At 35.4% G+C, this 16,035-nt stretch overlaps 2 protein-coding genes across 2 annotated transcripts in view; both read left to right on the forward strand.

Annotated features, from left to right (window-relative positions):
- LOC107748204 (urokinase-type plasminogen activator-like) overlaps positions 1-8,767 on the forward strand; it is a 10,644-nt gene extending 1,877 nt beyond the window's left edge. The window contains exons 2-12 of the mRNA XM_016562912.1: positions 902-985; positions 1,090-1,135; positions 1,908-2,009; positions 2,089-2,248; positions 3,472-3,569; positions 4,015-4,031; positions 4,103-4,308; positions 6,187-6,338; positions 6,672-6,812; positions 6,919-7,067; positions 8,318-8,767. Of these exons, the coding sequence (XP_016418398.1) occupies positions 929-985; positions 1,090-1,135; positions 1,908-2,009; positions 2,089-2,248; positions 3,472-3,569; positions 4,015-4,031; positions 4,103-4,308; positions 6,187-6,338; positions 6,672-6,812; positions 6,919-7,067; positions 8,318-8,488 (1,299 nt within the window). The 5' untranslated portion in view covers positions 902-928 and the 3' untranslated portion in view covers positions 8,489-8,767. The remainder of the gene's footprint in view (positions 1-901; positions 986-1,089; positions 1,136-1,907; positions 2,010-2,088; positions 2,249-3,471; positions 3,570-4,014; positions 4,032-4,102; positions 4,309-6,186; positions 6,339-6,671; positions 6,813-6,918; positions 7,068-8,317) is intronic.
- A 3,723-nt stretch (positions 8,768-12,490) lies between these two features.
- Positions 12,491-16,035, forward strand: part of LOC107748304 (vinculin-like) — a 38,989-nt gene continuing 35,444 nt past the window's right edge. Inside the window, exon 1 of the mRNA XM_016563051.1 lies at positions 12,491-12,789. Within this exon, the coding sequence (XP_016418537.1) occupies positions 12,622-12,789 (168 nt within the window). The 5' untranslated portion in view covers positions 12,491-12,621. The remainder of the gene's footprint in view (positions 12,790-16,035) is intronic.

Genomic DNA, 16,035 nt, shown 5'->3' on the forward strand with positions numbered 1-16,035 from the left:
GCCTTTCTGAAACGCGTCGATTTTTACAAAGCTTATCGGTTTGAAAAGCGAGGTGTGCTCTGATTGGCCAGCTATCCAGTGTGTTGTGATTGGCCGAATACCTCAAGCGTGTGACGGAAATGTTACGCCCCTACCATATTGTAATGCCTTGCTGGAGCGACGAGACAAAGACATTAAAACCCATTATAAACGAGGCATTTGTTGCATCCAGTGGGCACATAATTACGGATTATAATGACTTATACTGTCTTTATACGCCACGTAAACATAAAACCATGTCTGCATTTGTGATCGGAGAAATGACAAACAACAAGTACTCCTCTACACTCAAAACTCACTTTGAATCGTCAGTGGCAAATACTTTAAATATAAAAAACGTAGTTGCAGTCTGTGAGCCAGAACAGCCGGCATTGTAGTCTACTCTACCAGGATCAGGAAACAGTCCTCCATAAAATGTGCTGCACACATCCGAATATTTGGGTTGAACTGTTCTGGAACAGTGTTGTAAATACAACCTAACCACTGATTTCTAGTCGTGTCCTCTTTTGGAAGACCAAACAAAGTAGTTTCGCTTTCACAACGAAAAACACGGCCTAGCGTGAGCGGAAGCTGCGGCTTAGCCGTTTTAGGGGGGCGTGGCAGAGTCTTAACTTTGATAAAGAATATCTCTTTGGTTTTGAGACTTTAGTCTTTGCAACTTCAGGGATCTTATCTATGCACAATCAGCTTGTAACACTCCAAAGAGAAAGGAAAACTTGAAATCGCATCATATGACCCCTTTAATATTTTTCATAGTAATGATTTTTGGCAAATCGCATTGTAGGTCAATGTAACCCTCAACTCAGAAGTCGTCCCAGGTTTCAAACACAACTCGAGGCTTAATCAAACACACTTCTTTCAGGTTTCAAGATCCGCAGAAGAAGCAGAAATGGCTTGGCTTGGCCTGCTGAGTTTGATTCTAGCTTTAGCAGCTCTCACAGTTTGTGTAAGTGTGCTTCTTAAATACATATTTTCACTTACTTTTGGAGAATGCATTTAATTCTAGGGGGAAAAAATACCTTTTTTTGGTTTGTTTGTTTTGACCTCCAGAGAGCCCAGCGCAGACTCTTTCCAAGCAGTTTACGTGAGAAATCAGGTACTTCAACTTTGTCTGCAGTCTTTGTTTTCCAGCAGATTACTTGCAAATACTGATTCCAAATTGCATGAGAAAAATCCATTACATTACACATTTTAGGTAATGTAATCGGACTACTTTTAGATTACTTTTGATCTAACTTGTTTATCACATCGACTTAAGAAAAATCTTGTACCATATTGACATAAAAATACAAAGAGAAAGAAAATATATTCTATTCATTGTGATTAAAAACATGAATTTTGTGAGTTTAATGAAAAGCAAATAATTAAAACATAAAAATAATTCATTTTAAAACAACAACCGTCGAAATAATTTGTTTACGTGCATGTCATTTGACGTCATGCGAATTATAAATAAATTATAAATTATTGCTATTGTGTGAATAATACATGATCAAGTAATCAATTAAAAAGTAACTGTAGTCTGATACGAGTATTTTAAGATGTAATACAATCTTATTACAAGTACTTAATTTTGGGGTAACACTTTATTTTAAGGTGTTCTTGTTACACGTGTTGGATGTACTTATTATTATAATAACAATAAATTATGCATAATTACATGCAAGTAGCCCTATAAGCCAATCCCTAATCCTAACCATAACCAGTAAGTACATGTAGTTAATTAATATTACTCAGTACTTAACTGTGTAACAAGGACACCTTAAAATAAAGTGTAACCAATTTTTCTAATCTGATAACATAATCCAGATTGCATACTGCCCAGCACTGTTTGATCATGTTTATTATGAGTGTTTGTGTTCCTGCAGCTGTTCTGTGTCTGAATGGAGGGACGTCTGTCTGGTCTCCGTCCGGTCGTCACACGCTCTGTTTCTGTGCTGATGGCTTCAGCGGCTCCAACTGTGAAACAGGTGCGTATCACTCGTGTGTGTTTATTATCATTAACTGCTGTTTGCATGCATTCATATTCATTATGATGTTTTGTGGCAGACGAGTCTGTCTCCTGCTTTGAGGGGATCGGTCTGCACTACAGAGGTCCCGTCTCTAAATCCGTGAGTGGGCGGGAATGTCTGGAATGGGATTCAGAGAGTGTGCGTGAAATCAGAGTCTATCCCAGGAATCTTGGCCCGGGACGACACAAGTACTGCAGGCGAGTTACACTGAACACACACTAATGAGAGCTAACAGAGCCTGCAGTCCAGACCTGTCCGGTAATCCGTTACTAGGAGTTCCCTGGAGACCGTAGATTAGCTGAAGACCTGAAAAATACTAAATCAACATGCATTTGTCCTGAAGGCTTGGATATGAATAGAAGAAGAAAACTGGTGTAATGTCGTGGAGCTCAGTTTATGAGCGAATCTCACGAAAGGTATCAAGAACATGTCTTTGGCATAATTCACCCTGGAGATAAAAGAAATCATTGATATTACATTTAATTAAAAACTTTTTTTTTAAATTAAAAATAAATAAAATATTTTATATTTTAAATGTAATTTATGTTTTGAATAAAATTAAGCCTTATTATAAGGATTATTATTAATCCACTTTTTGGAATTATTATTATTATCATTAAGATTTTTTCATTGTGACTATATTTAATGAAAATTAAACACATTTAACAATTTAACATTAAAACTGTATCATTTAAAAACAGTACAACAAATATCTTACTTTACAGTTTAAATAATAAAATATATATATATTTAATGTATAAATACATGCAATATTTAATTATTACAGTACATTTTAAATAATTTAATTATTATTTTATTTTATAAAATTTTGCATAAATATGATTATTAATTAAGCTTTTTAGATGATTAAGATTTTTTTCATTGCGTTATTATTTTAATGTCATTTATGTCATTAAATGACATTTATTTGCATTTTGTATTAAAGTAAATACAATGACTAATTATTTTATTTAATAAAAAAAGATTACCTTTTTGGATGATTATGTTAATCAATACTTTTAAAATCAATATACAATTACATTTTTATTATATAACATTAATTAAAAAGAGTACAACAAATATCAGCACACTACACATTATATTACAGTATAGTGAGAATTTGGTCAGTGCAAAGCAAATTTTTCTTTTCATTTTGGAGTGAAATATGACCCAGACATGTTTTTGGCAGGATTTCATTCCCCCTTATTCTCAAGACCAGACGTGAAGATCTCCTGTAAATATATTCACAAGCACACCTTGCACACCTTGCACACCTGTCTGAGCCTGCAGCACTGCTGCTGAATCCTGAGCCATTCAGGTGCCATTCTTTAATGCCATTTCAGTGTGTTTTTTATCTCTCTTAGTCTTATCATGTCAGCTACATCCATCATAACATGCGCACATGTTCCATCACTCACAGAAACCCAGACTACAGCCGCAGACCCTGGTGTTACGTACGGACCGCGTTTGGGATCATGAAAGAAGACTGTGATATTCCACGCTGTGCAAAAGATCACGGTATGATTCCGTCCTTTTCACGGTATTAATGTAATATTACTAAATATCTGTAAATATCTGGCATATGAAATGGTTTGACGCAGGTCCTGACAGGCACTGTCAAGTGAGATCAGGTGCACATCTGTGGAGCATCTGTATGTGTTTGCTGCTGGTTGATTGACAGGCTGAGCTGTCTATTTGTCCAATAGGATGGCAGTGTGGCCAGAGGGAGGAGCGGAGCATGAAGGTAGTGGGCGGGGCTTTGAGCGCGGTGGAGCGCCACCCCTGGATGGCGGCGGTGTTCAGCAGGAGCGCCCGCGGGAGAGCGTTCACCTGCGGCGGGAGTCTCATCTCGCCCTGCTGGGTCCTCACGGCCGCCCACTGTATGATTCCGTCCTTTTCACGGTATTAATGTAATATTACTAAATATCTGTAAATATCTGACATATGAAATGGTTTGATGCAGGTCCTGACAGGCACTCAGTCAAGTGAGATCAGGTGCACATCTGTGGAGCATCTGTATGTGTTTGCTGCTGGTTGATTGACAGGCTGAGCTGTCTTTTTGTCCAATAGGATGGCAGTGTGGCCAGAGGGAGGAGCGGAGCATGAAGGTAGTGGGCGGGGCTTTGAGCGCGGTGGAGCGCCACCCCTGGATGGCGGCGGTGTTCAGCAGGAGCTCATGCGGGAGAACGTTCACCTGCGGCGGGAGTCTCATCTCACCCTGCTGGGTCCTCACGGCCGCACACTGCTTCCCTGACGGGTCAGTGCACAAAACAAACTGCACAGATGAGAAGAAAGTACAGACATGTCAATGCATTCCCCCGAGAAACATTGCGTTTTTGCGAACAAAGGCAAATGTTTGAATGCAAGTTGATAGGACAAATTATTTTTCAACGCTTTCGCGTTTGCACGCAAACTTTTGCATTCCTCTGTGAAACTTAGTGATGGGGGAAACGAAAATGTTAGAATTGTTTCGAAGCGCTCGAAACACCACACGCTGCTGCTGGTCAAAGTGTGTAAATGCAACAATAACTCACGTTAAAACATACATAAAAATTGCTTTTTTCAAACCTTAATTATACTTTTTAAAAAGTATAATGCATAAAATGCAATAAAAATAATAAAATACCATTATACTTTTTATAATGCATAAAATGCAGTGATTCAATATTATTGAATATATATTTAAATAAAAATAAAATTTGTAGTGTATACATAATATGTGGTTTTTAAAATATTTTATATTAATTTGCAGGGCTTGCTTTGTTTGTTTTATGGACAGCCTCTATATAGATGCCAGTAAGAGATTATTAACTACTTCTCATCCTTTTAATTACACAAATGTCTCGTTAAAAATGTCTACAAATTGATTAAACTGATCCGAGATTAGGTAAAAACCATAGACGCTGGTTCAATGGTTCGCCGCCAGTTACGACGAAACGAAGCCTCGTTTACTGAAATCACGTGACTTTCGCAGTTTGATACGCGCTCTGAACCACTGTTTCATGAAGCAGTGCTTTGAAAGTGCCCATCACTACTTAAAATAAATTAATAAACAAACAAATAAATAATAATATGAAATTAGAGGGAAAGTATATATTACAGTAGTATACTTTTGCGCTTACAATTTTTGCTTTCCTTTGAACTTAAAATTTTTTTGACTGCGAACTTTTGCATGCTAACGCAAAACGTTAACTCAAAAGTTCTGGTGCGGGAAAAATATGAGAAGGGAAGAAACATTATATTTCAGTGATTTTTGCGTTCCCTCGCAAGACTTTTGCCTTACCCACGAGAAACTTTGCGAGCGCCAAGTTTCCAGGGAACGAAAAAGTTCCGGTTGATGGTAGGGGAAAGATTTCGGGCTTTTGCATCAAACGTTGCGTTCCACAGAGAAATCTTGCGTTTTTGTGTTCACTCACAAAACGTTTATGAGAAAAAGTGTTTCTCAGGGGAACGCAAAAGATGTGGTGCTGGAAAAATAAGGGATGGGAGGGGAAAAAATCAGTGCTTTTGCATTCGCTCACAAATTTTTTTGTTCCCAAGAAATGTTTGCGAGTGAAGGCAAAGGAATGCTTTTCAATGGAATGCTTATGTTCTTGTGATGAAAAAGAAAAGAGAAAGAAAGAAAGATTTTTTTTTTATGTTTTTACATTCATTCACAAACTTTTGTGTTCACTCGTAAACACAAAATTTACGAACAAAAAATTTATTTTTTCAAAAATATATATATATTTTTTTAAAAGAGTTCAAAATTTTTCGTAAAAGAGGCACAAAATCACTTTCACAGACTTTTTCATTAACTGTTCCCTCCTGGTGGAATGACCTGCCCAACTCAATCCCAGCAGCTGAGTATGTTTCCCAGGGAACGCAAACGTTCTGGTGATGGAAAAAAATATGAGATGGGTTTGAAAATTCTGTTTCAATGGCAAAACTTTTGTGTTCTGATTGTTTGGTTTTGCAAGCAAAAGCAATGCCTTTTTTTCTTTCATTACCTTGTCTCTTTAATAGACCCTTAGTTGGATAAAATTAATGAATAAATGGGAAGCAGGGGAAATGGATTGAAGCGAGAAAAAAGGGATGGAATTAAGTGTTTTTTTGAAATATATTTACACCTTTATCTCTTCCCATTTGTTTTCAGCGCTCAGACTAGACCCTATAAACTGTCAGTATTTCTGGGGAAGAACGCCATCAATGAGACAGATGTTCAGAGAGAGCAGGAGTTCAGAGTCTCTGAGCTCTTCATCCATGAACACTTCGACAACGCAGACGGCAACTACAACAACGACATCGGTAATACTGACTCACTAAACCCCAAACAACTCATTCATTCACTTTGAAAAGAACTTTCTGTTCAGTGAGCAAATGCAAACACTTTTCTGAGCATCAACCTTCTGAAAAGACCAGTTTATGCTAGTCTAGACTGGTTTTGTGACTGCTGGCTCTGGTGAAGCTGGCTGACCTGTAAACTTTGGCTGGTTAAGCTAGTAAAGAAGCATTCAGAATCCGAGACACAACATATTCTGTTGTTTTCAACAAAGTCAACGTAGCTTTATGAGTTTAGCTTTATGAGATGTGTAATGCAGTAAAATGTCATTAACATCTGATTGACTGCTGTGTGTTCAGCGCTGTTGAAGATTCACAGTCCTGATGGTTGCTGTGCTAAAGAGTCCAGTTCAGTCAAGACGGTTTGCATCCCTGAGGCGCATCAGTCACTTAGTGACGGGACGTCCTGTGAGGTCACTGGATACGGCAGAGAACAAGAAGGTACGTCAGCTGAGAGTGTTGACTGTGTTTGTTCTGTTTGCACTAAAGAAGGGTTCATTCATCACGTGTGTGTGTGTGTGTGTGTGTGTGTGTGTGTGTGTTGTAGGGTTGTGGTATTACTCTCAGTATCTCAGAGAAGCAAAGGTCAACATGCTGTCACAGGATTTGTGTTCGAGTAAAGCATATTACGGCAACAAGATCACAGATAACATGCTGTGTGCGGCGAGTCCCGACTGGAGCGTAGACGCGTGTAAGGTGAGCCAGAAAATACTTATATAAACAACAATCATCCATATAAATGTGCTGGCATATTAAATATATAAAATGCATGTCATGGCACTGCAAATTGAGTACAAATTTACATTTATTCATTTACAGGTAGAGTACAATTTGGTGTCTAATTAGTTTTCTAAAGCAGTAAAGGCATAAATCCCATGGTCTTTGCAGAGTTGGATAAACTATTATCTAAAATATAAATGTAAAAAATGTCTGTACTGCCACCTTAAAATTGTGATTTTTAGCCTGTCCCACCAAATTGGTCATGACTTTGTCGACTATTTGCAACAATTAAATTTAAACAATAAAGTCATAATTTTGACAAACTTTTGCTCTGAATTCACTGAACAAATGTAATTATTATCTTATTTTAATTATCAATTAACTTTTATCTGTGTCCTGCATATTACATGGTCTGATAGAAAACCAAAAATTGGCATCCCTACTCATCGACAACTTAATTTACAACAAATTTTTTACATTTACTTAGGATTTGCAACCCTGTTACCTGTTCTCGCATATCATTATGTTATTAAAACCTTTAATGTAGGATTTCAATTTATTATTTTATTTATTTTATTATTTTAGCGATCATTGTTTTGTTTTTTTACATTTATAAAAAGTTTATTTGTAGAAAAAAAAACTAAATCACACTAATCAGGGTTTTAAACTTCCGACCGTGTGTGTGTGTGAGTGTGTGTCTGTCTGTGTGTGTGTGTGTGTGTGTGTGTGTGCACGCATGCGCATGTGTGTGCGCGTGTGTGTCTGTCTGTGTGTGTGTGTGCGCATGCGCATGTGTGTGCGCGTGTGTGTCTGTCTGTGTGTGTGTGTGTGTGTGTGCGCATGTGTGAAAATGAGCCTATTTTCAAAAATAGTGGAGTGTTCCTTTAACACTGAAAAACAGTATTTTCTGAAGGTTAAACATTTTCTTTATTGATACTTTATTTTTTGAAGAGTTTTAGGTTTAGTACTCCATTTTTATTGGCACACTGGAGAAAAAAAATGGAAAATGGACTTGACATGATGTAATCCAATAATTTTATGAGTATTTAACCCTAGAACACAACACAATTCAGTGCAATTCTAAAAAATCAATACTAAAAATTCCTTTAACACAGTACATTGTTCCCTATATTTACGGATTCTTAACTGGCCACATGTAAAATTTTGGCACATTTTATCACTGAGAAGCGAGAAAACCTGTCAGGCTGATGCTGTTGATGTTTCAGGGTGACTCTGGCGGGCCGCTGGTGTGTCGCGTCCGTGAGCGTGTGTTTCTGTTCGGTGTGGTGAGCTGGGGAGAGGGATGTTCTAGACCCTTCCGTCCTGGAGTTTATGCCAAAGTCAGCAACTACCACCGCTGGATCCTGGAGAAAACCGGCCTGTCGTCGCTCAGCTGAGAACAGGAGCACACCTGCCCTCAGAGACCAACATACAGAACATGAGCGAGTCGTGTTCAAACTGACTTCTGTTCAGTTACTCCTTAATATGTCCATCATTCTTACATTCCATTCTGTTGCCAAGAGATATAATAGCAGCTCAAAAGACTTTCTGTGTGAAAAATGTTTATAAAATTATTGTTTTGCATGGGTATTGAAATGTACAGTGCCATTTTCTTTTTGTTCCTGTTTTTATATTGTTGTATAATTTTATATTGTTGTGTAACTATTTATGTCAATGATAAATGCCAATTATTAGGCCAATAAACAAATACTGTTTTTAACTGTACGCATTCTGAGTAAATATCGTGTACAATAAGTGTTTATTACTTCTTGCAAAATTTCATATTCACTGCAGTAAATTCTCTCATCAAAATCCTTTCTTTATTATTTAAAAAAAAAAAAAGAGGTTCAACAGTATATCCGACTATTTCATCTTCCAAGAATCTTAAAGCTCTTAAAACTTATTTCACTTATTTCACTTTTTAAATTTATTTTATTAAAAATTTAGTTTTGTATTATTTATTTATTGTTATATACATGTATAAATGGCGCTTTGCTTGTAGTGTTATTAAAAAAACAAAATATCACTAATGCAACACTGAACAATATTATAATATAATCTGTAATAATGATCATAATTATTAGAATGTTTGATTTTACACTTTAAAAAAAAAAAGGTCAAAACATGTCATTGGGACGGTACCCTTTTAAAAGTAACTAATATGTACCTCTAAGATACTAATATGCACTATTTGGGGGTAAAAAAAATGGAAACAAATATGAACATTTTAGCTTTTGTACCTTAGGGTCCTGACTCCCGCCCCAGTGAGTGACAGCTTTGTAGCCATTTTTCTGAGAGCGTATCTTTCGCCTCTAAAGTTTCTTATTCAGCCACTAGATGGCAGACTATGTAAAGACACTGAAGTACACTGATACTGTCAACACTTCATCTCGCGCACTCTGCATACTTCATCCTGCAGATGACATTAGTATGAAGACTGGTTTGTGTGCTCAAGGTAACTGTAACTTCTGGATTTTGGTGTATAAAATTAAATCACCGACCAATGCTAAAAATATCAACGCATACTAAACTGTGGAAATAACAGAATGTGTGACATAAAGTCTAAAAATAGACTGTTTCATAGAACCATGCCTAATATGATATAACCCAAGTTTTATTGGCAAACTTACACTACACAAGGAATTTGACTGTTTGGATTGCTGCAGAAAAAATCAACATGCCAAATCAATTACTTCAGATCTAATATAAGTAACTTATGAACTAATATGAGTAATAATAACTAATAAAACATTCTGAAAATGTGAAAAACGCAATAGTTCACCCAATTCCGTATGGATTTAATCCTTTAATTCTTGGGTAGCATTAATGACTTGATTTAATGACAGACAAATTTTTAATCAGGGGTTTCTGTACTGTAAAAATGTTTAGTCATGTAATCTAAACCAAATAGTGCTTCATGTAGTAGCAACATAAATAAACTGGTTCAAACACGTTGCTGATACAATATGACAACATCACCATCATGAGTGTCACTTTATAGGTCAGATCAAAGATGTTTTATATTGAGGTGAGCAGCATGAACACACACACAGACAGACACACACACACACAGACACACACACACACGCACACATGCTTGTGTTTACACTGAGCTCCCTGAACGAACTTCCTTAATTCTTTCTTTTCAGACTCTTCCATATTCGGTCATGCAGCCTGTTGAGGGTCTCTGGGCAAATTCTTGGGCTGTCTGAGGCATCTGATGGGTTGAAACAGCTTGAGATCCTGTTAATGTTATTTCAGTGATCAGATAGTGATCAGATGAAGGCTACAACCTGCTCTTATGATTATGAATCTGGAATGTGCAACATGAACAAAACGAACAACAATTAAATAAAGATACATTTGTTTTCATCCACCTATAACTTGTCATATGCATTAATGTGTTTAATTCATGTTAAAACTTTAAAGCAGTAGCTGTCCCAGTACAACTGTTAATGCCACGACAAACAAAAATATAAAGAATATATATAGCAAAAAATCTACATCATTTTATAATTATAGTTATATTTTACACTGTTTTTATCAGATTCATCAGTTAATAAATAGGCCTATGTATTATTTTTTTGGCTTATGAAACCATACACATTGTAAATTAATTAAATATATTGTTTCATTATTGTATGTATAATGATGAAAAAAAAATAAAGATGAAAATAGATCCTCACAAGGCCTCAAACAGATCCTAAACAGTGCTGAGCAATATTCAGACCTAGGAGCCCGCTTTGGTGGCCCCTGGCACTCAGAATTCCTCATCCAGAACAGTAGAGTCAAGTTTCCTTTTTAGGGCATGAGAATGTATTACGTAATTTGGGAATAACGCTACAAAGGTTATGGGCGGAGCCAATCAGGAAGAATGACGTTTGCGCGAACCAATCGCATTCACGGGCGCGCCGGCGCTTGCTTTCTGGTTGGTGGACGGAGAGTTTGCGTCATCCGGGAGGTTTAGGTTGAGTGTAATGTGGGAAGCCGCGAGTCGATTCTTTCGAACGGTTCATTTCAACGAGTCAGTTCAAAGAAAGAATTCGTCATCACGTACTCCTAGAGGTTTGAACAGGTTTTAAATAAATGTGTATGTAGATAAACAGAGTTCATTGACAAAAATGTTACAGTCAATAGCTGCCATAGCGATTAATAGCAAAGCATTTAGTGGCCTATGTAATGAATCAAATTCTAGACAATTAAATAGGCTACTATTTACGTTTTGTTATATGTGACCATGGACCACAAAACCAGTCATAAGGGTCCATTTTTTTAAAATTGAAATGTATACATCATCTGAGACCTGAATAAATAAGCTTTAATTTTAAGTTTAAAATTAAAACTTAATTTTAAAACTTAAAATTTAAACTTTAATTTTAAAGTAAAAAATTAAGTTTTGATATTTTTACAGTAGGAAATTTACAGAATATCTTCACGGAACATGATCTTTACTTAATACCCAAATGATTTTTGGCATAAAAGAAAAAACGATCATTTTGACCCATACAATGTATTGTTGGCTATTGCTACAAATATACCCCAGCGACTTAACACTGCTTTTGTGCTCCACACACACACACACATATGCATACAGGTGCATCTCAATAAATTAGAATGTCGTGGAAAAGTTCATTTATTTCAGTAATTCAACTCAAATTGTGAAACTCGTGTATTAAATAAATTCAGTGCACACAGACTGAAGTAGTTTAAGTCTTTGGTTCTTTTAATTGTGATGATTTTGGCTCACATTTAACAAAAACCCACCAACTCACTATCTCAACAAATTAGAATACTCCATAAGACCAATAAAAAAAAATTTTTTAGTGAATTGTTGGCCTTCTGAAAAGTATGTTCATTTACTGTACATGTACTCAATAACTTGGTAGGGTCTCCTTCTGCTTTAATTACTGCCTCAACTGTATTGCTACGTGTACTGCGTTAGGCTAACCGAGACTTGTCATAGCACTTGCATATTATTGCTCTTTTGTTGGTTTTGATTGCTTCTATTGGCATCATTTGTAAGTCGCTTTGGATAAAAGTATGCCTGCTAGAATGGTAGGCCTATAGCTTTTCATAGTAAACCTAATACTTTAACTAGCCTACTGTGCTTTGGTAATATTGCAAATGCTGACTCTAGAATCTAATGAATAGTTTCTAGTGACATTAAAAAATATAATATTACAGTTGGATTATTTACTATTTAAAATTACTGGTAACAAAACAAACACACACACACACACACACACACAATATTTTAGTTTTAGTGAATAAATGTCAAACATGTTGGCAAATTCAGTAAGTTGTTGACTCGTGAATCGCGATGCGCTAAAGAATCGTTTTGCGAACTGGAAAGAACCGACTCCAACGAACGATTCTTTCGCTAGACGAGTCGCTTCCCACGATAGTTAGTTTAGTTGCATGAAGGAGAGTCAGTGTGTTCTTGAGGGGGATAGTCTCGGTGCTCGGATACGGAGAGGGGAGTCTGGATACACACTTGGAAAGAGAGTTTGCGTTCTCTTAAGTGCTCATCATGCCGGTTTTTCACACGAAGACGATAGAGAGTATCCTGGAGCCGGTGGCCCAGCAGATCTCTCATCTGGTCATCATGCATGAGGAGGGAGAGGTGGACGGGAAAGCCATCCCGGATCTCACCGCTCCTGTGGCCGCTGTGCAGGCAGCTGTCAGCAACCTGGTCCGGGTAAGAGCTCGGGCTTTTTACTCTCATTTCTAAGCGCGAATGCACATGTAAAGCTCTCAGGGTGGATGTAAAGTATCGTTGTTTGATGTTAATGTATCCGCGGAAGTTTCCTGAAGTTCTCTGGCTTTGATCCAAACCGAGTTCCGCCTTTTCCTCTTGGATTTCGCCCTGCCCCCTGAAACACCGCTGCGCCACGACATGCCATTCAATGCATCCGATATAACAGAAACAAAACCTTCAGAAGCCTGTAAATTCATCAACACACTGCTGCTCTTCAGTTATTTTTAGCAGCTGTCCAGAGTTAACTTTAGACTCCTGAAATAACACGGACAGTGGTTTTTGTTCCTTTGAATCTGACTTGAGTCTGTGTCACAGTAACATAATATCTACTAAAGCCAACCCTCTACATTGTGAGTAAATCACTCGCATATGCGACTAAATCTTCACTCCATGAGTTGTTTAGGCATCTAAAGGTGTCTCAATCTGACTGCAAGTGTAAATTTGACCCCACCCTGTCTAACACTTCCTGTCTGTGCAGCTTTAGAGGATGTTGTTTTCTCAGATATTTCACGCCGCTGCGGTTTCAAATGTCACTCGTCTTCGTCTCAGGTTAATCTGAGATTTTCTGAGCGCTTTACAGCATGAGGCTCAATATAGTACGATATAAAAGCTTTATTCCTCCCACCCTCGTGTTTGAACGCTTCCTGTCTTATTTCTGTTTTCTCTCTTGTATATTTCTCATCTTCCTTCCTCTTTACTTTATTCTTCCTCTATTTATTTATGTGTAATTTCATTTTATTTGTTAGTGGTGTTTAGTGTAGTTGAGATGGGATATCAGAGCTCAGAGTGCTTCATAGAACTTATGTTTTGATCCTGAATGAACTCTAGTGAATTATTCACAGAATGACAGAATGCAGAGAGACTCCTCAGACAGAGCTTTTTCTGTGAAATGAGAACATTATCAGTCTTAAAGAATGACATGAGGCTGCTAATTAAACTGAATAAAAAATAAACATCAGTATTAATTTTTAACAGCCAACCATAATAAAATAAAAATGTATACATAGTACAAAGTAATTGTTAACAAATATTAATTTAAAATATTAATAATATTATTTCAAATAAAAGTAAATATATAATATTAATAATTTTAAATATTAGAATATTAATTAATATGCAATTAAAATCTGCAATTATATTTACAAACATAACATTAATTATTTTTAACCATGTAAGTACAATAATAAAAATAAAAATGTAAACATATATAATAAAACGTAATTGTTTAAAAACATTATTTTAAAATAATGTTTTTAAACAATTACGTTTTATTATATATGTTTACATTTTTATTTTTATTATTGTACTTACATGGTTAAAAATAATTAAAGTTATATTTGTAAATATAATTGCAAAATATTTATAAAATATATATTTTATAAATATTTTGCAATTATATTTACAAATATTACATAATGAATTCATTTCCTTTTATCCATCGGAGTACAATAATAAATAAAAATTCATACGTATAATAAAATGTAATTGTTTAAAAACATTCATTTCAAATACTTATATTATTTAAAATAATTTAAAAATAGAATTATTTAAAAAGTAATGATACAGTATTAAATTTTTTTAAATATTGATTTTGCAATAATACTTACAAATATTACATTAATTCTAAGTTAATTTCTTTTCACCCATCTGAGTAGAATAATCAAATCTGTACAATTAATAAAATCTAATTGTTTAAAAACATGAATTTAAAATAGAATATTATTAATCAAATAGTTTAAAAGTAATTATACATTTATTAAATTTTTAAAATATATATTTTGCAATTATATTTTTATTAATTATGAATGAATTTCTCTTGCGTTGCCATCTCTAGCTTCTTCGATCTTTTGATCTTGAAGTCAGAAATCAGTTAGTTTAGGATGCCTCCCATGTCACAGATCTAAAAAGGATGTTCTCACATTGTTGTTTTGTATGTTTTGCGTAACAGCACATATTCTGTGGTCAGTGCTGGGAATGTGCGGCTCCGTGTCTGCTTTAGGATCTCTGTCTTGAGTTGTTAGAGGCTGAAGGGTCAGACGCTGGCTGAACATTTCTCAAGACCACACGGACCAAACCTCCTCTCTACACTACAAGAGAAGCGTTTGTTATCAGAAGTGAGAGAGATGCGGCTGGATTAGGCAACACTACTGCTGCCGAAGGTCATGAACTCCTTCACTTCTTATTTTAGGAGATTTCTTTTAGAAGAAAGCATTTTATACAGGCACCAAAGGAGAAGGGCGTTGTGTTTATTTACCTTGTTCCAGCTCTAAAAACATGGCCATCCAGATGGAAGATCAGCGGTTTAATCACAGTGGAGATCTTCGACTTGATTCTCTTTCTAGAAAGCTTCTGCAGGAAGTTGCTTTAGACTGAGATGTGATCTTTCACAGCATCAGCTCAAGCACACGACTTACACGACTCTTACCTTAAACAGAAGCTGCATTCATCAACGCACATGAAAGATACCACAAATCAGTTTTTTTGATTATTAAAATTTGATTCAATCTTTAAAAGAGAATCCAGAAAAATTAAAGCAGAGAAAATTTCTTTTGGGAAAGAAATTCCATTGATTTCATAGGTCCCTAAAAATGTAATTTTTGTTGAACTTTGAATCAGTTGCTGTTAAATAGTATACGTTTCATGACTTTAGTCAATTGAACAAGTGTTTTGATTAATACAATTTATTTTCAGACAGAATAAAAAAATAAAAAGAGAATCCAGAAAAATTTTAATTCTAAATAAAGAAATAAACCTCAAAACAAACAGAATTTGGGGGGAAAAAGTAAATAAAATTTGATTAAAATTTTTTTTATTTCATAGTGCCCTATAAATTACATTTTTGTTAAACTTAATAAATTGTATAAATTTTAAAAATAAGATAAAAATAAAATAAGTTTAAATTAATTAGACATGCCTTTTGATTTCTAAAACTTAATTTAATTTAAAACAGAATCCTGAAAAATTAAAATGGAAAAAAAAAAAAATTGGGGGAAAAAAGTTAACGGAATTTGTGGAAAAAATCAAGTGGATTTCACAGGCTCTAAAATGTAATTTTTGTTAAACTTTTAATCAATTGTTGTTAGATTGCATAAGTTTTAATAAATTAGACGTGTTTTTTGATTAATAAAATGTAATTTAACTGTTAAAACAGAATCCAGAAAAATTAAAATGGGGGGGGGGGGGGGG

Source organism: Sinocyclocheilus rhinocerous, unplaced genomic scaffold (assembly GCF_001515625.1).
Source record: "Sinocyclocheilus rhinocerous isolate Xijiao unplaced genomic scaffold, SAMN03320098_v1.1 scaffold522, whole genome shotgun sequence".
Classification (NCBI taxonomy): domain Eukaryota; kingdom Metazoa; phylum Chordata; class Actinopteri; order Cypriniformes; family Cyprinidae; genus Sinocyclocheilus; species Sinocyclocheilus rhinocerous.